At 43.4% G+C, this 26,461-nt stretch overlaps 2 protein-coding genes across 11 annotated transcripts in view; one reads left to right on the top strand and one right to left on the bottom strand.

Moving 5' to 3' along the window:
- SHQ1 (SHQ1, H/ACA ribonucleoprotein assembly factor) overlaps positions 1–1,834 on the bottom strand; it is a 38,519-nt gene extending 36,685 nt beyond the window's left edge. The window contains exon 1 of one of the 4 annotated variants that reach the window (XM_086846274.1): positions 1,737–1,834. The gene's annotated coding sequence lies outside the window, so the exon portion shown is untranslated. Of the gene's footprint in view, positions 1–1,491; positions 1,515–1,591 lie in introns of those variants that run through there. The other 3 variants (XM_086846275.1, XM_086846276.1, XM_086846278.1) reach the window with 3 other exon arrangements.
- Positions 1,835–1,889: 55 nt separating this feature from the next.
- Positions 1,890–26,413, top strand: GXYLT2 (glucoside xylosyltransferase 2). 7 transcript variants are annotated; one of them, XM_086846271.1, is made up of 7 exons: positions 1,890–2,006; positions 11,273–11,462; positions 11,664–11,795; positions 17,438–17,689; positions 18,623–18,746; positions 21,034–21,206; positions 21,831–26,413. In XM_086846271.1, the coding sequence occupies exons 2-7, from the start codon at positions 11,322–11,324 to the stop codon at positions 22,011–22,013; spliced, it is 1,005 nt and encodes a 334-aa protein (XP_086702397.1). In that variant the 5' UTR covers positions 1,890–2,006; positions 11,273–11,321; the 3' UTR covers positions 22,014–26,413. The 7 variants fall into 7 exon arrangements, with proteins under 7 accessions (XP_086702397.1, XP_086702396.1, XP_023790880.2 ...); XM_086846270.1 differs by having other exon boundaries at positions 1,925–2,026; XM_023935112.2 differs by lacking the exon at positions 1,890–2,006 and adding an exon at positions 4,996–5,248.
- The last annotated feature ends 48 nt before the right edge of the window (positions 26,414–26,461 follow it).

Below are 26,461 nucleotides of genomic sequence, written 5' to 3'. Positions count from 1 at the left end.
TTTCTAAAAATAGAGCTGTGTTTTATAATTCACACATATATTAGCCAGAATATGAGCAGGACATTCAAGGAAAGTTTAGACAACATCCCTCAGAACCCTATGTAGTTATAAACTCTGGCAAGTGTACATATCTAGCACAAGAAAAGGTATTTATATAGTACTATTCACATATATATACAACTGTCTGACCTTTTAATAGCTTTTCATCTCAGGTTTAATTTGGAACCCAGTTATGAACTGAGTTTTTTGTGGTTGTTTTTTTGTTTGTTTGTTTTGTGTTTACAAAAGGTCACATGGTTTTGAAAATTAGCTTTCTAAACCAAAAATATTTTAACAAGTAAAACCAGAATAGAACTAATATTTGGGAAAGAACTACTTTTCACTGACTGTCAGTTATTTTTACTAACAAATCCCCATTCTGACCATTTTGTGAACAGTCATAAATCATTAACCATTAACAAGGCTAAATTAACAGATCACCCTTTTCTCATATGGGTAATGAGCCTCGTCTAGCATGTATGAAAAATAACAGAACTTCCCATTTCACCCTATCACATGATTCCAGGAGCAACATCCCCCCCATTCTAGGCTGAGAAGCTGCCAGATGTTTTTTGGAATTGTATCTAAACAGGAAACACCTGGCTTCTTGAACACCTGCACCTGTACACCTGATGCACTTTCCTGTGGACTTTATTTTTCTCTCAACACCACAAGCACAGCTAAGAGCTCCCAAAATCCCAACAGCTTATTTGGACTCTTCAGGGATGACCTGACAGTGTGCATTTTTATTTTCCCAGTCAGAGGTTCATAAATAAACAGCAGCCCCACAACCAGGCCCAGCTCTCCCTGCCCTGCACTCAGAGCATCCCTAATCCAAACTAATCACCCCAAACCCCTCTTTTGGGTGGTGGGGGGGGAATCCTACACAAATCCCTGATATCTCACAGCTGAGGAACCACTGGGACACAACACTCGAACCCCAGCTATCCCAAATAATCACATCCCAGCCTCTCCTGTGCATCACGACAAGGCAGAGGGAGCAGGGCAGGGAGGGGTTAAGCAGGGACAGGGTTGATGCATGAGAAGCTCGGCCTTAAAACACAGAAACCCTGGGGCTGGGGGGCCTGGGGAACCCTCCAAGGCAGGGTCACCTGGAGCAGGTGACACAGGAGCCCCCGGTGGGCTCGGAATGTCCCCAGAGAAGGAGACTCCACACTCCCCAGGCAGCCTGCTCAGTGTTCTGCCACTAGCCGTGGAAAAAAAAGTTCCTCCTCGTGTTGAGGCGAGCTTTTTGTGCTTCATTTTACGGCCACGGCTCCTCGTCCTGTCGCTGGGCACCCCTGAACAGCGTCTGGTCCCGGCCTCTGACACCTCTTGGCCATATTTATGCGCATTAATGAGGGCCCCTCTCAGTTTTCTCTTCTCCAGCCTAACCAGGCCCAGCTCCCGGGATTTTTCCTCATCAGAGCGATGCTCCAGACCCCTCATAACCTTCGTTCCCTCCGTTGGACTCTCTCCTGTACTTTCCTGCACTGAGGAGCCCAGAACTGGACACAGCCTCCCACCAGTGCCGCCACACCGGGCCACGCACCGACCTGCGGCCTTGTAACCTCCCTTAGCCACCCAGCAGCGGGCCCTGCAAGGGGACAGAGCCCTCTGGGAAGGCGGCTGCCAGCGGGAGAACCCCGGGAAGAGCGCCGGGAAGAGCCCCTGCCGTGCCCGTCCGCGTCACTCACTGAGCCCCACGCCGCTCCCGCCGCCGCTTCCCGCGCCCGCCCGCGCCGAGGCGGAGCCGCGCATGCGCACTCGGGCCGGGGCCGCTCCCCCCCTTCATGGCCGCCCCTCAGCGCCGCCCGCCCCGCCCCGCGGGCTCTGCCCCCACGCTCGCTGTTTACAGCTCTGCCCCTTTGCTGGAAACGTGCGGCAATTTAAGATCGGCTGTAAATTCTTGCTGCCCGTCAATTTGGGGAGGTTTCCTGGTGTTTGCAAGAGTTGTTGGAAAGGGAGTGAGTAACGGGCAGTATGGGTGAGCGCAGTGTAGCTATGTAATGCTGGGTCGTTTAGGGTGAAAAACACAATTCGTCATCTGGATTTTAAATAAAAAGAATGAATTCTTATCTGCGATTGCATAAAACGTCTTGCTCAGACTGAACATATTTTATTTTAGCAGCTGCTTTTCATAAAGAAGTGTGGGAATTGAACTTGAGTGTGTTGGGGAGGCAGTTTCTTTCTTTTCTGTGAAGCCACTGGTTAATTCCTGTGAACAAATGTGCTATTCCTGTTACGTTTACACTCACCTGTCTTTTCCTTTGCTGTAGATAAGGTAGAAGACGAGTAAAAGAAGAGTGACCCCATGAGCACTGTCAGAGTAGGAATTCCAAATATATAAAGCTCTTCCAAGGTACTTTAATTAATGCAAACATAGACAGGGGACAGAACCTCATGGGTCAAAACAAATACAGCATGAGAGCAAATACAGGAGAGCAGGAGGATCCAAGAGCATACAAGTTGGTTTAAAAAGCTGTCATCTATTAAATACATCACCTAATGTAGAATTATTCTAATTATTTTGCCTTTGGACTATGAGAGGTATTCTGGTTCTAGGTAAGTCTCTACATTTTATAATGCTGCTGTCTTCCTCTTACTGCCCCCTCTGAAATGCATTCAAATATTTTCCTGGAGGGAAAAAGCATAATTATATAACCTTTCATAATAAAGTTTTGTTTAAAAAAAAAAAAAGTAGACAAAAAATCCTCCAGCCTGGAAATCCACTGAATATGACATCTCCTTTTAAGAAAACATCTTTACTCTTGCACTGAACTGAACCAGCAGTTCAGGTACTGCACAAAAATTAAATAATTTGCTTCAAAATAGAAAGTTCTCCCCACTGATTTAAAATTGATGGATGGTTTTAATATTCAGCCTAAACTTCCTTGTGTCCCAGTTTTTCAGTGCAGAAATTGAAGATGCATGGCACATAAAAAACTTTCTTCCATTTTAAGAAGTTAATGATATCTAATTTCAGATGCTGATTTGTTTTGCACTAAGGCCTCAGTCATGTCCTCAGAAACTTCTGATGCATTTCCACAGAACTTCAGCACTAATTAACTTTTGGACCTTACAAAGTAATCTGTAATTAGTATATTAGACAGGGAGCTGATTTATGAACCAGTAGGCACCATCTTCTCTGGATAAGTTCAAATTTGCAGGACAAGCCTTTGAAAGATAAAGAAGTTTGATCTGAGAATTTGTTCTTGTCTAATTGACACTTTCCAAGACTGGCTCAGAATTATTTTTTTTAGAGCCTAAGTACTCCCAGCCTTTTTTTTTTTTTTTTTTCCTTCTTTTTGTGCTAATACTTTCCTTGTAAAAGAACTATTTTTATATTGATTTTAGTGAAGAAAGTGGTGCATCAGCCATTCTGCTTTTCCATCCAAGTAAAGAATGAAGTAGCATCTCTAAGGAATGTGTTCTGCTTTCTTCTGTAAAGTACATACTGAAATTTTTTAGAACTGTAATGAAAAAGTTTTATTTGGAATTGCACAAAGACTTCATCTTTTAGTGCATCTTTCTGATGAAGGGAACATGGCTGGTATATATTTAATGGAGCACAGAATTAAAATGCATTATCTACAACGTTTTGGGCAAGTAATTAGGACAACTTGCTGTTTTTGCTGGAGAAATAGAAGCATGAAGCTTTGCAATTGGTAAGCAGAATTGGATCTACATTGCTAATAATAACCAGTAAATCTGGCAATTTTGGAAATGGTAGTCCAAATCAAAATTACTAAGAGGGCTTAATTGACACATCTAGAGAAGGAAGCGATTGTATTGATGATACAAAAATCACACATTTGAACAGCTCGAGGATCTCATCAGGTTGCCACTGGGACTCTTTTTCATTAAGTATAAAATTTGGTAGGGTTTTATTATAGTGCATGTATTCTTAGGAAAGAGCATATGTTTATGCACTGTGGTTTTTCTGTAGTTTCTCATTTGGTGTTGCTATTTTCTCTTAGCATGAAGTAATTTACATTTTCATATCTGGCCACAATCTGAGCTGGATGAAACTCTTGAAACAATAGCTGTTCATTGCATTTGGACTGATGCTAAGGCAAGGTACATTTTGGGATTCCACTGGTGAAGGTGTGTGGTCTGAGCAGTGTAAAAGGCTGCACTGCCAAGTGAATGCCAGTGTCACATCCAGTGGCTCCATGAGGGACACACGAGGCTCCTCCAGTACTGAATTTGCGAGGCTCCACTTTCCCTTCCCTCCGTTTTCCAACGTTGGTGTCTCCATTCTTTGCACAGCCGTCTACTCCAGCTCTATGGGGCAGCAATAATCCTTGTATTTGTATTTCTGTCATTCTGTACATTTCAAGGTGGTAAATCAGACCACCCCGAGCAGGATTTACTTCTGTGAAATTCAGTGTTGTGATTCCTACTGATGTTCCACAGCAGAGCGGCTAGGATGGGTCACACGGGGACAAAACCACCCACAAGTGAGTGAGCGCCCTGTTGCTTCACGGTTCTACAAGTATTGCACTTGCTGGTGCCCTTTGCCTGCCTTCGGTGCAGATGGAGTGAGGAGCGCGTACTGTCTGTCTGCAAGTGATGAACGGGCTGCGAGGCGGAGAGAGGCTCGCTTTCCCTGTTAGCACAGGCAGAGGAAACGCGCTGTCGAGAGGAGCTTCCCCTTTTCCTCCTGATCACCTCGCTGCACACACTCACGTTCTCCCAGCACTGCCCACCCGTGAAACCAAATGTCCCGCTGAGCATCCGCGCTCCGTGCCCGGCACTCCTCGCTGTGCCGCCTTAGCAAGCAGCCGTCCCGTGCCACAGCGCGGTGTTCCTGCGAGGCCGGGCGGCCCCGGGGCCGGGCCCTGCTCCGGGCGGCACGGTAGGCGCGGCCCGGGCCGCCCCGCCCCGCTCGGGCCGGGCTGTGCGGCCACGTCCCCGCTCGGGCCGGGCTGCGGCGATGCGGCCGGCGGGACGCGGCCGTGCGGCGCTGCTGGCCCGGCCGTGCGGCGGTGCTCACCCGGCCATGCGGCCGTGCTGACCCGGCCATGCGGCGGCCCTGCAAGGTGGCGGCGGCCCTGCTGTGCCTGGCCGTGCTGCTGCTGCTCTATCTGCTGGCGGGCAGCGCGGCCCCGCCGCCCGCGCCCTCCGCGCCCGCCCGCCGCCCGCCGCGCCTCGGCCGGAGCCCCCCGAGGAGGAGCGCTGCGGGCGGCGGCAGCGCCAGCGCCAGGTAACGGGGGCGGCTCTGTCCTCCGGCCCCTGCCCTCGGGAATCCCCTGCCCTCAGGGATCTCCTATGCCCGTGGCCAGCCCCACGCGTGACCTGCCCGCCCCGCGGTCCCTCGGCAGTGTCGCTTTGGTGCCGGTGCGTCGGACACTTCTCTCTGCCAGATGTTCTTCCCCTTCTAGTGATCGCTGATGAAAGAGCCTTGTGCAAACTGCTGAGGTCTCAAGTATGAACTTTTTTCCCTGCGTGTTTCCCCTGGCAGCGTAGTTGCCAGAGATGCCACGAAGGGTTTTCCCTGTGCCCGAGCGGGGGGTTCCCTCCTCAGCTTGTGGAGTAGCGGCTTTTCCATTTATCCTGGCCTTGTTTCGGAGCTGACGGGCTTGGTGCTCGCTGTCTGGAACCAGGGGCTGCTGTCACCTCGGGAGCTGCGCTTTGCGGGTTTTCCAGGGAAAAGGGAAGGCGGCTCGTCTTTGCAATGTGGTGCCACTGGGCTCCAAACTGAGGAGGCATTGGCAGATTTTAAGCTTTCGAGCTTTTTGTGTTGGAGGTTTTTTTTCAATATGTAAATTAATTTAGCAGAACTTTAAAGGTGTTTTAAATCGTGGTGTGGTGTGTTTCCTCTCCCAGCACCTTACAGGCAGGGTATTTTTTAAAAAACTAATCAGTTGAGAAAAGGGCAGCTTTCAGTGGGTGGAGGACTTGTTTTCCCCTTTGCATTCCAATTATATTATGGTCAGTGTGACCTCATATATCTAATTAACTTGGTATGTCTTTGTGTCTCTGATTCATGATTTCACAGTGATGTTCTGAATGAAAGACTATTCCTGTTTTTTGAGCTCTTACTCGTTAACTTATTAAAGCAGTTGGTTTCTCCCCAGCATTGTTACCCCACTGAATGCAGGAGATGTTTTCTGGGGCTGAGAGTGGGCCACGGACAGAATTCAAATGCCGGTATTAAAGCAGGATTATTTCCACTAGCAACTGTACCTCCTGAAGTCATTTTTCTTTAAGGCATATCTCTGTGATTATCATGGAAATCAAGAAGAACACTGAAGGAGGGAGCCCAGAAAGTATGGAACTGCCAGAGAGTGTAAACAACCATTCCACTTCAATGCACTTTTTAGTGGCATCTTCATGTTTCACAATTTGACGTTATCTAACTTTTTGATTATTTGTTGACTTTGCAAGTCCTTTTTGCAAGGTCTGCAACACAACAGCAAAAAGAAAAAGGGGGAATTTAGTATTCAAAGTGAGCATTTTCTTCAGAATTTTGTTTGTAGCGTTTGGTGGTGGCTTTTTTCCCTTGTCATCCTTCCCCAGCACCAGTTTGTATAAGTGAGAAACACAATTAATTCTGTGGGTCCTGTTCAGCCATTTGCCTGAAAGATTCTGTGTTACATTAGTTACTACTAAAATTTATTCAGGTGAGGATATCCATAAAGAAAGAATTGGTGGGGAGGGTGTGACATAAATGGAGGAGATGCTTGCCTGGTTGGAAAGGCATCAGGTGGTGGGATCTGCTGGGCTTAAAAAGCCTGATCCAAGCTAAACTGAAAGCAATGTGGGGGGCTTGAATTTGGGTTGTAAGAAACAGGCCATGATTATTATTTTAATTCCTCCTTATGAGCGAAGGAACATTATTTTTTTATTTGATGTGAGGGATCCCACCTTATCTAACTGATTCATTCAGGATGATAACAAATCTGATAAGGACTGTGTAAGATCTTATGAGGTGATCACAGTGTACATACTTCTAGTATGAGACTGCAGAACTGATTAACAGAACTTTAGTGAAGTTCTGTCTGTGTGAGTGTAAAACATTTAAATTCAGTTTTGTCAAGTTGGTTTGTCAGAAGATGAAAGCTTTGGGCTTGGCTCAGAAACAAGGGTGTTACTTAGGATTTGTGTTTGCTTCATGAGAATCAGCATCTTGCATGGAAGATAAATTGTATTTTGACTGGGATTTGTAGTATTGCTTTCTGTTGTCATATAGTATAAGAAGATATCAGGTTTTAAGAAGTGCATCATTCTTTTAGCATAAGAAGCTATATATAAAGCTTAATATAAACACATAATTAGCTGACTGGTGCTTCACCAGTCATGAATGTTAGCAATGACATTCATGTGTCCATCTTTGGTCATTAGATAATTTTGACAAATCTAGGTAAGTTTCTGATCAGCTTTGAAAACCTGATTTTTCATGGTGGCTTTACTGCTCATTCCTGTTGAAAGTATCAAGTCCTATGCCTTCGGTAAAACTTTGTTATATAAAGAATTTTATGTATATGCTAAATGCATGTGTGCAAAGTATCAAAAAGGAGGAGGATTGTTTTACATTTGGAGGGCAGATGTGCCCATGCTCTCTCTTAAACCAGCATGGCAGGGCTGGGGAAATGAACCTTTGCCAGCACATTTAGTTCCCTGAAAGTAACTTTTTCAGTGAAAAACATCTCTTGCATGGCAACCTGTCAAGATACTTTCTGTGCAGCCTGTGTGCACACACATGCAAGTTTGGCTTGAGTTTGATAATAACATGCTGAAACCCCAAGTATTCCATGCTTGTTTCATAAAGAACCCACTTCATACAAGGAAGGAGAAACATCCATTCTGGTTTTGAGTGGCTTTTTTCCCTTTAGGAGAAAGTTAAAACTTCAAGCATTTTTGGATTGGCAGCAGCTACACTTGGTTTTGTGCAGCTGCTGCAAAGTGAGAAAGGTTGATTTAAAAACATTTGTATTTCAAAGCATGCAAGAAAATGTGTTTCACATCATGGAGCTGTTGTTGGGATGTTGACTCAGGGGTGGCTGTCAGGGAAGGAGCCTGTGCAGTGAATCACCAGTTTTGATACAACGCCTAAATCTACCCTTGTTTGTGCTGCAAAAGTAAATGAGATCATAATGGGAAGAAGGTTTCAAAAATTAACAACTATATTGCATTTTGGAAGCGTCTGCACGCATTATCTTTCAGGAATAAATTTGAAGCTTTGAATAGATTAGCAGGCTCTGTAATGAGGTGGGAATGCATTATTTTGAATGGATTTGGATTGATTTAGACAGGTTTTAGGTTAATTATGTTTGAGACACTTTGGCTGTGACTAATAAGAAAATTACATGTAATCTTACCTTTAAGACCTAGGAATGCACAGTGTTGTGCCTGAGCACTCAGGCTGCTCCTGCTGTGTCAGTGCCTTTCTGAAAAAAATTTATTCAGTAAATAAAATATGAGTGAGCAACTGGATGGGAGTTGCTCTGTATTGTTGGAAGGTCTTTGCTGTAAACATTTTATTGTGCTCCATCTTAGCAAGTTCAGTCTTCAGTGACTCCACAGGGATGTGTTCTGCAAGTATTTTGTGATGCTTTCTGGAGTGCTTAATCTTAGTTTGTGTATTTGTTCTTGTCAAACACATTAAACTTTAGGGCCCTGGTCTCTGCATTGCTTTCAATGTGTTTAAACATTTAATTTAGGTTATAAAATCCAACTACAGACTGTTCATAACAGACAAGTTGAACTGTAAAGGAATGAATGTAAATGTTAGGAAGAATTGGCTAATGATGATAATTGCATTACTCTGTGGATCTATGGGCTTTTTAATATTTCTTTTTGGGAGTCTCTTGAGGTAGGAAATTCTTAGAGCTGTAACAACTGTTCCTATTTTCCAAGTAGGATGACTTGGCTGTGTCCTGCATATCTTTAAGGGATGTCCTTCCATCCATCTGTTCCTCCCTGTCCCTTCCATTCTCCTTGCCCTGTATGAGGTGCATGCATGAACAGGGCAGGGAAGGGGAGCTGGGGTGTTCTTTGCCATGATTGTTTGCTCTCCAGACAGTTTAACTTTGCCTCTTCTACACCTGCCCCTTCTCAGGCTTCTGGATAAATGTTATTTTTTAAAGGCTAAGTTAAAATTACAGACAAATGCATCCTGCTGTGGCACTGTTTTATCTCCCATTGCAGCTCACCTTTGTTTTCACTGTCCTCTAAGTTTCTTTATGTACTTAAAAAGAAGATGCAAAATACTGTGTCCCAAAATTCTTCTGTTCCTCATTGCTACTTCTCTCACTGGTTATTGCCCTCAGATGTAGTTCAAATAGCTCCTTTTTCTGGGATTTTTATTATCATTCAGGCCTCTCCAGGCTCTTGAACCCCCTGCACTGTTGGTAATTCCTCACCTCCAAGGCTCAGCTTTCTCCTCCATGGTGTCTATGTTGGATGTCTGTTGTTTTCCTTACTCCCATGGGCTTTCCAGGCATTCTGCTTTCACCAAGGATTGCTTCTGCTGAGTCTGTGCTCTGGAAGTGTTGTCTACACATACTGGATTTTTCACTGCAAAACAGCTGCAGAATGCAGAGCTCACTGTGGCTAAAATTGCCCAGGAAAGCTCAGTGCTTTGGTGTGGGGTTTTGAAATGTTGCAATAAAAGTGCAGGGTTTAGTCCCTCTCCCAGTGAGTTCCATTGCCAGAAACTACATCAAAGCAGCTCCCAGCCTGTGCATGGCTTGATTTAGAGACTCAATTAAGAGGAAACATTACACAGATAGGGAGAAGGGGGAAAAGGTGATCTGTGTGAGCAGCTAATTATTCACGTCAATAATTCAGTGACTTTTACACTAATAGGTTGGAAAGTAAATACCACTTCACATAGATGTAATATTCCATTATTTATACACTGATGAAATTGGGGGTTAATTAAGACTAAAGCAGAAGATTTTAAACCCTTAAGGAAACCTGTTGCTTTCTATAGTCAGTGAAGTGCCAGTGCCTGGTGTTCCTTTACACAGAGGTAGGTTACTCTGAAGGGTAGAATGCTACTGTTACACAGAGCAGCACTTCAATGTCTGGAAAAAATAATAACAGCTTAAACCTGTCATTTTTCTCTTTATTTAGAGCTTCTGTTTGTAGCATTAACTTCAGTGATTAATTGTGTGTGTGTGTGTAGCTGTGTGTGCTGAGCAGGGCTGGGATTGATGTCCTCTGCTCAGAGATATGTCCAGAGCAGGCAGTGATCTATGAGTTGCCTTTTGAACTCTTCAGGAATGATTACTGTGTCTGGGATTTAGTTGCTTGGTCAGCTCCATCCCCTGTGATGGAGGCTAAGTGCCATCTGTGTTGGAATGTGGATACACCATGGTACAAGCATTCCTGGAGGATGCAATTTTTACCTCCATGCTAAACAACAGAATCAAAAGACTATTTTCAGAAGGTCTTCAACTCCCCAGGAGAACCTGGTTTTTCTGGCTAGCAGGAAGCTTCATTGTGCCTCTGACTGTGTTCCCTATATCTGGATGAAATGTATTTAAAGCCCACACAGGTGGGTGCTAAGTGAAAATCCCACAGTTTGGCCCTTGGAATATAATATGATTCATCTGGGATATGTGACTATATTTGTTTTCAGAAATCTCTATTTAGCAAAATCTCATGGATTCAATGGGGTGAAATGGAGAGCAGTCCTTTGAAATTCTGCCAGTACCTCCAGGCCAGGATTAAGGCATGCATCTATAATAGCAAAATTAATTAACTGTTAGAACAATTTTCATATGGATTGAGGTATTTTTTTTTTTAAAGTATGGATGTCTTCTTCCAGTCTAGCCGTTATGGGCTTGGAAATGAAGTTGCTGGATGCAGGTGTGTGATCTGCATTGTGTTAGAAAGTTGGCTGGGTAGTTGTGACTCTCTTCTGGCTTCCTGACCTCTGGGCTGGGTAAAGAGCTGTCATTTGCACAGAGCAAGGTGGTGTCTGGTTTGTGGTGCTGTGAAATGGCCTTCATCTGTGTTTGTAGTCCAGTGATTTTTGCAAACCCAGAAATGTAGGAATAACAGAAAATAGCCTTTTTCTTTATGCTATAATTGTAACACTGTTGATCTGTACCATGGACAGAAATTACCATGCTATTTGCTTGTTCTGTAAATATCTCACCAGAAAAAAAACTGATTTCTTGCAAAATGATGAAAAAACAACACTGATGCCTGTTAAGGAGGGATTCTCTTCATGTCTACCTCAGTAATTTTTATGTGCCTATGCCTGAATTTTCAGGAAGCCTGGAGAGCAGAAACATCCAAAGGAGCCCTCATCCTTGCAGTGCATGCATCTGGCAGTGGTGGCATGTGGGGACCGGCTGGAGGAGACGCTGATCATGCTGAAATCCGCAGTTCTCTTCAGCAACAGGAGGCTCTGCTTCCACATCTTTGCCGAGGATTCCCTTAAGCCTGAATTTGAGAAGAAGGTGAGTTTCTTTGTCATTTGGAAAATAAATAAATGAATTAGTTACAAGTTGCAAACCTCTGAGGAAAATTATGTTGACATCAACAAGTAGCAGCTGAGCACATTGTTTACTGTATGCAGTTATAAATTCCTTATGCATGCATTTTTTATACAAAAGCTCTATAACATTTAGTGTCTGATTTCTTCCCACCATGTCTTTCAGTTAAAGGAGTGGCCTTCCTCATATACAAAGAAGTTTGAGTCCAACTTTTACCCAATAACCTTCTCAGTAGGAAATGCTCAGGAATGGAAAAAGTTATTCAAACCATGTGCTGCCCAGCGCCTGTTTCTTCCGGTAAGGCACCTGGATTTCTGAGTAGGTTGCTTCAGGAAAAGGTTAATTCCACAGAAAGGAAGCTTTGCTGGTGTAATATTAAACCCATTTTCAGGCTGAAACATCTGCTTAAAGATAATTTTAGTCTGTGCTTTAAGACACTGTAAAAAACAACACAGAAATCCAGCCTGGCTTTTTCCTGGCTAACAAAGGATGTGTGTTTCTGATTTGTCTCCGGTTCCATGAGCCTCTCGGGCTCTCCACACTCTCCAGGCTCCAGAGAGAGTGTGAGAGCTCTCTCAGGGCAGATTTTTTGGAGTAGATGCTGCGTGCCTTTTGTAAATAACATTCTTTACAACATGCCCTCTTTACCCACCATCCTCCTTTCCATATGTCAGCCCTTAAACTGATGCTCCCAGGACTCCCTTTTCCTTGAGTTTTACTTCTTTTCTTCAAGACTGTCAGAATTGCCCTTAAGGTAGTAACTCCAGTGTGTTTGAAGTTGGATTTTGTGCAAGAGCTTGGTGTATCTTGGACTCTTCAAGTTCACTAAAAAGTTGTATTATACTCAGTGTCGTAAACTTGGAGAGAAGGGAAGTGTTGATCCCAATTTTGCATATCAGAAGTTGAAAGAACGTTTGCATAAAGCAGTTTCTGTGGAACTGAGAACATCTATCAAAAATATCTTGTGGGTTGCTATTGATTGGGGTGACTCCAGTGAAGTGACAAGCTGTTCACATGATCCAGATTTCTTCATTGCTGTCTTAGGAGAAGTGTGGGGGCTGAACACAAAGAAATCTTTCCCCTCTCAGATGGAAACAATCAGGAGACAGCTGCATGTCCAGATACATAGCCTGTGAATACATATGTGAGAAAATATGTGCTGTCAGCAGTTCTGCTGATCTGCCATTTAGGGGTGGACTATCAACAGCACAAAGGCCAGATGGGCTGGAAGTAACTCCAACTGCAGCAGGGATCCTCTCTCCCCTGAGTAAATATTTTGTATCACCTGGAAAATAATCCCTAAGCGTTCACTCATTCCATACAGTGTCAGGGTGTCCTGGGTAAACAGAAATCTCTGTTCTTCTGTGATACTTTCTGTCACTTTGGGAGACTAATCACAGGAATGACTTAACTTTTATTTCTCTTCACTGTTCTGATGACAGGAAGGGGTTATGCATTCATGCTGGGCAATGCTTTCACTGATGCCTTTTTGTCACTCAGATGTTGCTGATGTTCTCCAGTAACTTCTTTTAAGGAATATTAGACTGTTGAATGTTGTGTTAGCAGAATGAGGGGACAGCTTGGACTGTAAATGTTTGTTTCTCTGGGGGCAGTTGGAAAATACTGTGTGTGGTCAGGCTGAGGTTTATGGCTTTGTAGGAGGGGCAGTCCAAGAGGAGATGCAGCTGACACGGAGTTGGTGTGGGTATAATAAACAAGCTGTAGTCATAGCTGAGGTGGCAGATGTCCTGTAGGACCCTCGAGCTTTCATGCTCAAGTTCACAGGCTGACACAACCTTGGGCTGTTTCTGGGTAATTCCAGCTATTATTTTGGTTTTTTGGTGTTTTATAGCTAGGTTCTGATATCCCACTTGAACTGTCTGCACACAGTGGGAATTGAGGGTTCAAAGTGTTACTGTTTAGAGAGCTAGTTTTACTTTTATTTTTAATAAATACCGCCAGAATATCAGTATTTTTTTTTAATCCTTTCCCATACTGAGCGTTTTTCCCTGCAGCAGCATGAAATGTGCCTGGATTTAGGGAGGACCCCAGGAGAGCAATAGTTATCAGCTGTTTAGCTCTCAGTTGTGCAAATTGTCTTGCTCCTGATAATGCTAAGCCCGAGTGGAATGTGAGTCTTTGATTCACAAGTGCCTCTCCTGGCAAAGAAATCTCCTCTGCAGCACCAGCAGGCGTGTGAAAGTGGACAGGAGGGTTTGAGGAATGTGTTCCGGGAAAAAATTGGTTAAGAACCTTTCAGTGGTTTTACTCAGTGATGAAAGTAGAGCTGTGGGATGTGACCCTGCAGTTTGCAGTACTGAACTGTTCTGTCCTGGGCAACAGGTTGAGGTGCACATTCCCAGCTTGTTGACTCTACCCAGGATGCTAAATTATTGAGGAAGACTCAGCAGCATCCTGCATTTTTCAGAGGCATGCTGATCACATTTGCCACTTACATGCAGGGGATGTAGATGAAGCCTCTGTGTAATCTCACAAGTCAATCTCTTGCTGCACTCTGCTGCAATAAAACCATCCAGGGCATTTGCAGAGACACAGGGAGGAAGATGGAGATCTTTTGGTAAGCACAGAAAGAAACTTTAACATTAAACTAGGAGAGCAGTGCTCTCAGCAGCCACTGGGAGCTGGTTTGTACTCCTGACATGGGTGTTAAGACAGCAGGTGAGGAACATTCTCTGGTCCCAGGGATGTTGGTCCCTCAGGGCTGGCTGCAGCTGTCTCCATGCTGCTCTTCTGGAGCTACAAAAACAATCAGCTAAAGGATCCTGAAATGCTTAAGGGATTTTTGGATGATTTTTGGATGAACATTTAGAGCCCTTCTCAAAACACTTAATCTACTTAAGAGCTTTTAAGATAGATTAGCAATATCCCTGTGTTACAGCTTTCCTCTTGAGGGATGCTCAGGTATCCAGCCCAGTGGGAATAGAAGCCAAGGCCTTATCTAGACAAAAGTCTCTGCTGTAACTTGAGTTAATCTCTTACTACAATGAGGTTTAGTAACTCCACTTTGTGGCACTGTTACTCTAGCATCAAGCTTAATGATTTGTCCCTAATTCTGGATAAAGCTGTGCTAAGCTGCCACATGAGCCCTCACAAACCCTAAGGTAGTCCAGCTTCACAGTACACCAGTGTGTGTTTACTCAGGAGTGTGTTATTCCTTGCCAACCTTGCTAGCACAGGGAGAATCTATGGAGACAGAATTTGTGAAATCAAATTACAGATAATTGAGTATTTAAGAGAAGTTCCAGGCTAAATATAGCCAGTTCTGTGCAGAACTTTTTGACAGATTTACTAAGAATACTCTATATAGCTGTGAAAAAAAGAGAAAAAAATCACACTTTTAAGCTGTAAGAGCCTGCAGAGCAAGGGGAAGACAAGCAGGGCAAACCATATTTCTGGCCATCCCTTTCCAAAATCCCAGGCTGTCAGGTGTGTCTGCATGGTTTGTGTGAGTTCAGACCTCCAGACACAGCCTGGCAAAGCTCCTGCTCCAGGTCACAGCGTGTCACTTTTAGCCTGCACTGCAGGTTCCTGCTCTGTCAGGAACTCCTACAGTTGGTGAAATTAAATCCCCCCTACCCAAGGCACAGCCAGGAGAGATGTGAGCAATTCAAACTGACATCTGCAGGTTTTAAAGGAGACTTAATACTCAATATGTGAAAGTGGGAAGGGCTTAAAGGAGGTAGCACAGCTTTTTTTAGCCAGCTGGGTGTCACTGCAGGGCAGCACCTTGGACACAGGAGAAAGAAGAATTTTTTAACCAGCAGAAAGAGCATGTGAATCCTGAGAGGAGGAGTACAAGGTGGGGTCAGGTGCTGGTACACACTGCACAAAAAACTGAAATACCTGCTTGAATCTGTAGGAAAGTTATTACAGTCCATGGACTTCCACAGATTTAAATTTTTCTGTGTATTGAAAGCTGCTGAAAGAATGTTTTTCTGCTGGAAGAAGCAGTGTCCAGGCTGTTGCTTATGCTTGGGAAGGATGAGGAGGGTCTGTAGGCCCCTGTTAAACTTCTCCCTGAACTGGGGTTTTTCCTGCTGAAAAATGCCTCAATTTGCCTTTTTATCAGGGCCTCCTTAGACAAAAATCTTACATGGTCTGCAGTGTGCTCAGAATCCCCAGGCAAAGTCTAATAGCTTCTGCTCTGCTTGTATTCCAGTGTTACCTCCTGTATCAGACTAAATTTGGGGGTGATTTTTCTTTTTTTAATTTATTTTGATTTAATGTGCCTTCATATAGCAGGTCCCTATGAATCAGGGCTCCTGGGTGCTGCAGAATAATTAATACACAATAAAAAGAAAATTTTTCTTCCTTTCAGACTGTCTTTCTTCTATTGATTTACTCTTACAGCAGCTGTTTTTTTTTATTGGTTTAGTTTTTTAGTACTGGATTTGAGGATACTTAACATCTGCAAATACTTACTCTGAACTATTTTTGTCACTTATTTGCTGATACCTCCACATGCTGGTTTGGGTGGGAAAATGCTGTATTGCTATAATCTTCCATCCAGCAGAGAGATCTGGATCGTGTTGGATGTGTTTACTTAGAGTTTGTTGTGAGCATAAGTTTTGTTTAAAATGCAGAGACAGTTCCTTCTCCTGCTTGCCCTGTTCTGTAGGAAGAACATGTAGTTATCCTGTCAGAAATACAGGTCAGGGATTTGTTAAACTTGACTAAATGTCAGTCTGAATGCCAAAGTGTTCAGTCAGGTGAAAAATCTCATTTAAGTCTTTACTCACGGATTTGGCATCTTAGTGGATTCCTGTTGAGCACGCTTAGAGGTGATATTTTTCACCCACTTGTTGAAAATCCTAATGTTGTTCACTCTATTTCACAGGTAATCCTCAGTCACAATACATTAGAATTTATGTAAAGCCTAATTTCTTTGGTAGAATTTCTTGTAACCTGCATAAATAGGAGAGCTTGTCATTAATGTCATTGCAGTTGGGTGATAATGATTGTTGTGTTACACATGATGAAAATCCAAAGCCTTTTGGGTTTGTTTTTCAAAGAGAGAGAAGTAAATAGGGTTTTTGGCTAGACCAAAGTAAAAAGATTTCAGTCCTTCAGGAAATTTTGGACAGATTTAGCAAATAATGAAGAAGAGCAGCAAAAATGCGGTTGGAACTGGTGGCCAGCTGTAGGTAGGGATGTTTATTACTTTACAAAGACTTGGAGCACCAGGTCATTTGTCACAGGATTGATATTAATGAAGGAGTGTGTAAGGATTTGGGCAGCCACAAGGGGGAACATGGTCAGCAGGAACCACTGAAATATCCTGGCTTTAAGCTGCAGTTTCACCCTTCTGACCTGACCACTTTACTGTGGTTATTCCTCATACAGAATCTGGTAACAGTTCAGAATACAACCTGGTATGCTTTAATGTGATATTTCTGTTTAACAACCAAGTTTTGTTCTTCAGTGGGATGCACATATATTGGTGATCAATGGGGTTGTCTTAATTCATGTGAAACCGTGGTATATATTAGTTATATATCAAGGTAAGTCTAAATATTCTGATCTCCTGGGTTATCCTTTCTGCCAGTGGAGAACACTCTATGCTTCACCAGTTATAGATGTTGGAAATACCTCTGCAAATATATTTTATTTACATGTAATTTCTGAGCGGGTTCTAAGCAGTCCTTGCAGGTATTTTGGGAGCTCTGTGAATTGATGCTTCATAAGAAGGTTAATCCAACCTCAGTGCTCTGCTAGCTGTTTTATTGTGCAGTTCAAAAAAACCCCAGCAAACAACAAGCCAATAATCTGATAACTGTTGTTCCTCTGTGTAATTACATATAGCTGATAAATCAATAACCTCCAAATGATCAGTTTAAAGTAAAAGTGCCTTTTGCCAATAATCTTTGTGTTTGTTGTCTCTCTGATTTGTTTTTCATCCCGCTGCTCAAACCCCAAAGGTGATTTTAAAGGATGTGGATTCCCTGCTTTACGTGGACACTGATGTGCTGTTCCTGAGGCCCATCGATGACATCTGGCACCTCCTGAGAGAATTCAACTCCACCCAGCTGGCTGCCATGGCCCCCGAGCACGAGATCCCCAAGATTGGCTGGTACAGCCGCTTCGCCCGTCACCCCTATTACGGCACCACCGGCGTCAACTCCGGGGTGATGCTGATGAATTTGACACGGATCCGCAGCACTCAGTTCAAGGTGAGAACAAATGCAGCTGTTGCAGAAACTCAGGGTTGGTGTATTTTTCACATCTTGGAAAGCTCAGTGTAAAATTACATAAAGTTCGTAACACGAAGAATCAGAGAAATATAGAATATATATAATGGGATACTAAAAGTATTGTGAACGTGATTATTAAAATAAATGAAACTTCTTCAAGGCTGGAGCAGTGAGAACTTGCAGCTGAAGCAGTCTGGTAGCAGTGTTAAAAATGGCTTCCCCAACTTACATTTCCCTGAAAAGATACATGAAAGAACAAACTCGAGGATCTTCAGTGCAGTCGCTGTCTTGTTTTTAAAATTGGAAAGCTTTATGTGAATACCCAGAGAAATTGGTGATTTTTGCATCTGTTGTGAATAGACTTTGGCATCCTACTGCGGATTAGTGACTCTGTGAGCTGGTGTAAGTGAGAAGGGAACATTTTCACAACAAGCCCATGTCATTGAGCACATATCCTGTAATCACTAAAATTTTGCTTACCCTGAGTGGTTCCTCAGGCAATGCCAGGGGTTTCCCGCATTGTTACAGGAACAGGTAGAGGAAAAAACCCCAAACGTTGATCTTACTACTGTAAGTGTGTAATTTTCCTTGCTTTTATACCTTGGTTTTCACCTTGTCCCTGCATTTTTCCACTTTTTTCCCCTCCTGTTACTTGGAATAGGAAGATTTTGAATAGCAGGAGCTGACATCAGAGCTGGGCCCAGGAGACCTTGTTTTCCTGTTTAGATAAACACTGAGTTCTGCTGTTACAGCCCTGTCCACGTCTAACATTTCCTGGCACTTTTTCATTTTTCACCTGGCTGTCCAACATGGCTTAGCAGAACTTAGAGATTTGTGTGTGCTGACTCTGGGTCAGATACCACAGCACTGATCATGATATTAACCCCTTGCTTCTGTTTTCCTGCCCTGCAGAACAGCTTGATACCAGGTGGCTTGACTTGGGAGGAAATGTTATATCCATTGTACCAAAAGTACAAAAATTACATCACGTGGGGAGACCAGGATTTGCTAAATATCATTTTTTCCTTTAACCCAGGTAAGGAGTGATTCTCAGAGTCATCATTATCTGTCTGTGTTAAGAAAATATCTTGAGCTTGATATTTTTTTAAACTGCTATTTGTTATTTATAATATGCATAAATACTCTGGTATTTATTAGTTGAATTTATTTATTATTGTGTAACTGCATCCTTAAAGGATTTATAACCTATGAAAATATTTCTGACATTGCTGCAGGTAATGGGGCTTGGACTTGGTTCTCTTGGATATGTAAATCTGTTTTCTGGGGATTTGAGAAAATAATGAGGTATAAAATTAATGATGAAGTGAAGGGATGAAGTTTGTGTTGTGTGTGTGCTTCAAGGGTGTCACTGGAGCAGAGTGTAGCTGAAAAAATGTTTTTGTTTCAGATATTTATCTGAATGTGAAAGTGCCAAACTTTCTGCAAAGCTAATCCCTGTTTTTCTGAAATTCAGCTGATTTGTGATGCTTATGCAAATAAGTAACAAAGTTAGTATAGACAGAAAGTGGACACAGCCATTGGAAAATCTCATCTAAAGCAGCTTCCAGCCTCTGAGCCAAGTGACCCAGTCTCAGCAGGCAGCAGATGATGTCATCGATGTCCTGCTGGTGAGAAATGCAGGGATTTAAACATTGGAGCATAACACACGCTTCCCAGAGAAGCTGAGAACCTTATTTCATGCTTCTAAATGGATGCTGAGTATCCATCCCTACTGCTTCTCCTGGTTTCCTATGTGACCTTGCCACCTTAAGTTAAACCAAGTTTGGAATTATCTTTATTTATTCTGCTCCCTTTTCTTTTTCTCTGAGGAGTCACAGGGTAGGTAATTGGATATACCCAAATCCAGGCAAACTGCTGGAGTGAGGAGAAGCAAAGCAAAAAGCAAACATCTGTTTGCTGCAGGCAGATGTCAAACATCAGTGTCCCTGGTACACCATAGATTATCCCCAGTCCTAGGGAAAAATACAGTGGGAATTAATTTCCAAAAAGAAATTAGTGTTATGGGAGTATGGTCTCTGGGAGAAAGAAAAAGATGGAGCCAGATTAATTGTGAAGTCAGACTCAAGCTGTTCACTGGAGTGTGCAGGAAAAAAACAAAGGCTGCAAAAATTCTTCAATATTGTGACAAGTGTTCTCTATCAAAGCTACACGTGGTGACTCCTCTGCGCCACAGTCTGTCCTTTCCTCAGAACTGTAAAGAATATTTTTATGAATTACATATCAGACTGCTCAAGAAAAGAAAACAAAAGAACTGGATAAGATTAACAAAGAAAACTGGACTTTCTGGGGTCTTAGGCTCTGGGTTGTTGAGACTGGCCAGGGAGGGAATTGGCCAAGACTGCTGCAGGTGCTTTTTTATAGATGTGAGTTAAAACCACAGAGAGCTCTGCTACCCAGGCATGAGGAACTGCTCCCTTTGCCCATCTCCAAAGACTGCTCTCCCTTTCTGAAGAACTCTGCTGGAGAGGCCTTAAGGGAAGAAAAGTTCAGAAAGTTTTTCTCCTGCTTTTCAAGAACCACACAGGACCAATTGCAGGCTTCCTGGGAAGCTGGAAAAGGCCAAGGGAAGAATTCAATCTTCAGTGCTTCTGCCATGCCCAGCTGGCACCGGCCATGATTCATTGTTCCCCAGAGCCGAGGGAGAAAGGTTGCAGGGACTAAAGTGATTTATGACAAGCAGATTGCAAGCACTGTGTGCACAGAGTTTAAAAAAAAAATCACCAGGAGAAAGCGAGTTATGAGGCCTTTTGAGAAATTAGGCTCATCTCTAAATAACCTAGACCTGTGAAATTAATGGATGATGACTCTTTGGAGGGCTGTGGATAAAATACACCACCCCTTATGCTCTGCTGTGTAACAAATTGTCATGACCTCTGTGACAGCTTCAGCAGCAAACACTGGAGACACTTCGCAAGTTTTCCCATGCTGGCTCCAGGAGGAGTCCGGATCTTTCGTGACCCTCACTTCAGTGTGTGCTTCCCCAGTTGTTCCTGTTGCTCCAGAAACTCCTTCCCATGGCAGAGGGTGCTGGACAATGTCACCTGCTGTGTCCTCTGCTTTGATTCTTCCACTCCAGCTTCCTAAGGGGCTCCCTTGGGCTGTGTTTGGTCCCAGATTTTGTGTTCTGTCTGTTCAGGACCAACAGGTGGGGAGTGGAGTCACGCATGAGGGACCGAAGTGGGGGTACTTGCAAAAGATATAGCTGAATGTTCCCTGATCATCAGTCCCAGGCTGGTTTAATTTGTTGTAACTCTTGTCTGACGTGTCTCTTCTCCTTCCCTGTGCCCTGCTGTCGAGGACAGAGTGTCTGTACGTGTTCCCCTGCCAGTGGAACTACCGGCCCGACCACTGCATGTACGGCAGCAACTGCAGGGGGGCGGAGGAGGAGGGGGTCTCCATCCTGCACGGCAACAGAGGCGTGTACCACGATGACAAGCAGCCCACCTTCAAGGCCCTCTACGAGGTGATCCGGGATGTAAGTGCTGCCTCCACACAGCCACTCCTTGTGTTGTCCCAGGGGGGATTCCTGCTTCGCTTGGATTGCTCTGCCAGCGAGCAGCCTGGCTGGTTGTGTTTGTGTAAAACCCACCAGACACAAATGAACACGGTTGCTTTGGTCTCTCATGCATTTGAGATGGTTTAAACATTTCTCTTTTGTATTAAAGTAATAAAAAAGGCTGATAAATTGCTTTTTTATAATACTAAAGGTAGAAAAAAGATGCTGGAGTGGAGTTTATCATGCTGGGGCTGCAGCTCTGGTCCATAAATTCCCAGAGAGAGCTTTCCTTCCTGAGCACCTCAAGCCTCCAGGCACATGGAGGGCAGAAGCTTGTCCACCGACAAGTTCCAAGTGTCCATTTGGGATGTTGTGTGTGCAGCTCTGCTTGCCAAAATTCCTGTTTTCTTACAGTATCCTTATATTAATAAAATTCCTGTCAATTCACACCCTCAGGCAGGCAGGGTGTGAAGTGATGGGGTTGGTGACACTTGGCAGGTGAGGGACAAGACATTCCCTACCTATGGAAAGTTTTCTTTTACAGAAACTTATAAAATGCCCTTTCACAACTAATAAAAACAATTTTTTTTTTCTTTTCCTTAGTTTCCATTTGAAGACAATCTCTTCCAGTCCTTGTACTACCCTCTTCAGTCGAAGTTTCTGGATACAGTGCACACTTTATGTGGGAGAATTCCACAAGTATTTTTGAAGCAAATTGAGAAAACTATGAAGAAGGTGTATGAAAATCGTGTCATTGTGTACTTGGGGGCCAACCACAGATACTAACTGTAGCTCTCTTCTTACACAGAAGTTTCAAGTCCTATACTCTTTTTCATGAAGGATATAAATGAAGAATATGAACTCTTTTACTGAAACTCAGAATTAAAATATTTCTTTTTCCAATTTTCTAATAACCCTTGAAATTAAAAAATGCAGGAAATCCTAGAAGCCTACTAAGATTGTTGCTGAGAACAGCGGGGGAATCCTTTATTTGTGGAGTACAGTTGTGGCCTGTCTCCCTAGTCCCTTACAGTTAAGAGTGTATTCTCTGGCTTGGTAATGTGAATTGCATTAGGCACAGTCCAGAACTATTGTCAATGAAGAGTACAAACCCAGGTACTATTGATCCATTTTCCTCTTCAAGTGCTATTCCCTGCACAGTAACAGCAGTATTTTACTGCCAGACAGTTTTCCATCCCTGCCTTGGGAGATGGCCAGTGCTGCCCCTGACTCCCCTCTCCTGCATGGAAATGTATTTCTGCCTTATGCTTCCATTTCTGGGATCACAGAACCAGAGAATTCTAGAATGGTTTGGGCTGTAAGGTACCATTATGGGTATCTTGTTCCACCCTCTGCCATGGGCAGGGACAACTTCCACTAGACCAGGTTACTCCAGCCCCATCCAACCTGACCTTGAACACTTCCAGGGATGGGAAAGTTGGGATCTTTATGCTGGGATCATAATGAATAGCCTTAAAGTGGAAGAGGATACAAGATGGTTTTGATGTTTATTTAAAATACTTTATTTAGCTTCAACTTCCAAAGTATGATCATTATCTTGTGATAATCACAAAGAGCTTGTTTAAATTGCAGTAGCTGAAAGGTGCTTGGGACCAGTCCCTGGGGAACTGGAAGTGAGGACACTCCTACAGAGCAGATCCAAGAGCAAACTCACTCCTGAAGAGCAGTGATCCAAGAGCAGACTCCCAGAGGGCATTTTCTAGGTGTAAGCCCCAAAGGTGTGTGTAGGAGTGCTTCAAGGAAGCAGGAGAGAAAATGATGTTACTTTTCAAGTCTGTTCAGCAGAAAACATCAGCCATGACTTGGAACTGCTCATTTTTTTATTTAACAGGCAAAGTAGGAGTGGGGTAAGCAGGGTGAGATAATGAAGCCTTCCACTAATGAAAGGGAAACTGGCACAAATGGGATATCCTGTGCATGTATCATGCATTTGTTAGAGAGAAATGCCTGGGGACTGTGGATGAGGGAAAGGATACATTCACAAAATTAAAATGAGATTTCTGAGGAATTGCAGTTTTGGGCATTCTCCCCTATCCAGTCAGGACTAATGCAGGGTTTCATAAGAAAACAGACTCCAGAAGTCTCCCTTTTAGCTTGCACATTTCTCTCTCCTCATCTGGCAGTTCCTGAGAGGAGGGAAAACACGACCTTGGTGCCATCCCAGGCTGACAGATAAGAGCCTGTGCACGGGATGGAGTTCCAGCAGTCTTTTCCCAAACCCTGGAGTGTGAGAGTGTCTGTGACACCGCCTGGCAGAGAGCAGGGCTGCAGGCAGCTGAGTGGGGGAGTGGTGGGACAGGGGTTTTGGAGTGAGGGACAGCAGAGCTGCCGGACCTCACAGCATGACAGGAACGACCTCACAGCATGACAGGAACACAAACCTTGTTTGCACCTCTGCTGCAAATCGTAATCACACTTTGATTAAACAATGTGTTCTGACTCCAGCCCTTATCTCACAGTGTTTGCCACCTGAGTGTAAATTGACATGTGAAGGACACAGAGGCAGCTGGACTGTTGTGATTGAAAACTTGGGACACAGAAAGTCATTTAAACTTGAGCAGAGGTGCCTTTCCAACTTGTCTTAGGATTTTCTATTTCAGCTGAAATTTCAGTTGCCAATTTAAACAAGAGTACACTTTTGCCTACTGAGAGGAGTTTGAAATGTAACCCAAAAGGGCATTGAAGATTTCAGAACCAGAAGGCAGAGAAAAGAAGGTAAAGCTGCTGATGTAAAAAATTTAAAAAAATGTATGACAGATAAACCTTCAGGCCAGCAATTCTGAGAGCTTGTATAAATTATTAGCTTGCTTTTGGTCTTTATTTTCAAGTATCAGGGTAAAGCTGATGGAGGTCTAGCGAGGCTGGTGGAGCTGCATGCTGGGCAGAATTCCTGATTTCCATGGTGTCTCCAAGCCACAGAAAGCTGCAGAGCAAAGTCTTGGTGCCCAGACAGTTGCAGCCCCAGTGCTGAGGCTCTGGAGTTTGGGAGGCTGTGGTTGTGTAAGCTGTGATTCAGCGGAACCCTGCTACTGCGGGCACATTCAAATCCAGGAGAGGAATTCATTACAAAACAAAGGCATTATTGCATATGAACTGATTAGAGATTAAAGCAGTGCTTTTTATGTTCACAGGAGGTGCTACATTTTGTTTAGGAAGAACTGAGTTATGTTCTCAACAGCTATTAAATATATGAAGTACTTGCTTTAACATGAAGACTCTTGTTAATGTAATGTCAGCAGGCAGGAAGAATGGGGGAGGTTCCCCCCTGCTGGGCTTTTTCTGAGGAAAAAAGCAATAATTTGAGCTCTCCAAAGTGTTTTAAAACAATTATGTAAGTTTGTTTTTTGTTGTTGTTAGAATTATTAATTTATATTTCACTACAGCTTCCAAAACTATGTTATATTTTAGCTTTAACAGTAGCTGATTGTAATATTCATCTTACTTAGAAACCAGTTTTAATTCATTTTGTATTTCATACTTGTGGCTAATTCCATGTTAATTAGCCTTCATTTATCTTAATAATAGGATGTGTAAATACTTACAAAGACTTTATGTCCTCATTTCCCCTTCCTCTCCTGTGTTTTAGTTATTTCCAATGGTATAATGGATAGAGCTCACCAGCATTTTGCTTACAGGGGAAACTGGAAACTGCTCAGTGTGTGTGTGTGTGTGTGTGCACAGCACGAGCATGTGTGTGAAAAATGTCCCTTTTCTCTGCCACTGAATTGCTTGTGGATTTTTCTTTGACAAGTGCACTGATTGTTACAGCTCCCAAGGAGGCTGAGCAGTGCATTTCTAGGTTGGGGATGGTCCTTTGGCTTACAATACAAATAAATGAAATTTTAAGCAAGCTCTGTAATTTGTTAGGTTTCTTTTAAATGCAAGCTTTTGTGTTGGTCTGGTTGGGATAGAGTTTTGTAGGTGTGCTGTTATAGTGTGCATATACAGGGTTTGACAGCAGGGAACACAAATGAATGTTCCTCTTTTGCAGTTTTACTGTAGTGAAAGAGTCTGATATTGGATATAAAGAGACAAATACATTTAACTTCCCCCAAAGTGCTCGTGTGTCATGCTGCAGCTCCAGTTGTGTTACAGTGAGCATAGATCAAAACCTTCTCTCAAAGGAAGCTGGAGTTTTATCTTTTTACTGTTTCTCCATTATGTTTCACTCCTTGGAGGTAATTTAGCAGCATTTCCCCTCCCTCCTTCTTGTATGCATTTTTTGACATTCTTGTATGGTCACTGCTGTGCTGTCCTTGCTTGTGCCATCTCTGTGTGACAGAATCTCCTGGGCTGCCTGTTCAGCACAACCCTGGTGGTGCTGACTGTTTCCAGCTGGGTGTTGGGCTCAGCCTCAGCTCGCTGAAGTCAAAATAAGGATAAAACTGTCATTGACCTTGATGGGCAGAGGTGGGCCAGCTTAGAACACCAGCCTGTGGGTGAGTTCTGGAAAGGCTGTGGTTGGTACACACTCACAGTGTAATCACTGCTCGGTGATCCAAGGTTTTTCACTTGCAAATGTGGCTCCAGCCAGTGTTGGTGTGGGGAGAAGAGAGATTTCCCAAGCTGGGAATGAAGTACAAGCAACTGGAAAAAAAAAAAATAAATCTTGACACTTTATCAACTGCTAGAGAATCCTTTTCTCCTCTCCATCAGCTACAATAAATTGTGATGGTAAGAAATTGTGAGCACCCCTCCAGAGGTGAGATGGGATGAGACAGTCACCAGGATACCAGGAGCCCTGCAGAGGCTGGAAACATTCCCCCACTGCTCTTGGGACAAGTGCTTGTGTGTGCTGGGATCAGCCTGCACCTCCCGCTGGCAAGAGATAAGGAATTGCTATTTGAGCTTCAGAAGACAGAGCAATGTTGGGAAATTTTGCTTTCATTCTGGATGAGAATACAAACCAAACTGTCAACACTTCCTTTGAAATGAAAATCCAGACAAAACACCAAATTGAGGCTCAGCATTGAAGATGAACAAAGCGCTTTGTTAATGTTTTCTTTTGAGGTAAAATATTTTAGTTTGACTCTCACATTTCTGTAAATGTACCTTAATTGCTGCTGCTGTTACTTTGTGAAAACTACGTTATAGCCCAAAAGTGTGTATGTATAGTTTTGGTAACTAATACTGAAATAATGACACAGACATGACATGGCTCTTTATTTTAAAGACCTGTTCTTTAAATCTTTTCCTGAATCCTCGTGAAAATG

The sequence above is a fragment of the Cyanistes caeruleus genome, chromosome 11 (assembly GCF_971803275.1).
Source record: "Cyanistes caeruleus chromosome 11, bCyaCae1.hap1.1, whole genome shotgun sequence".
NCBI lineage: Eukaryota > Metazoa > Chordata > Aves > Passeriformes > Paridae > Cyanistes > Cyanistes caeruleus.
Note: the sequence above shows the minus strand (reverse complement) of the source record. Positions and strands in the feature narration are given on the sequence as shown.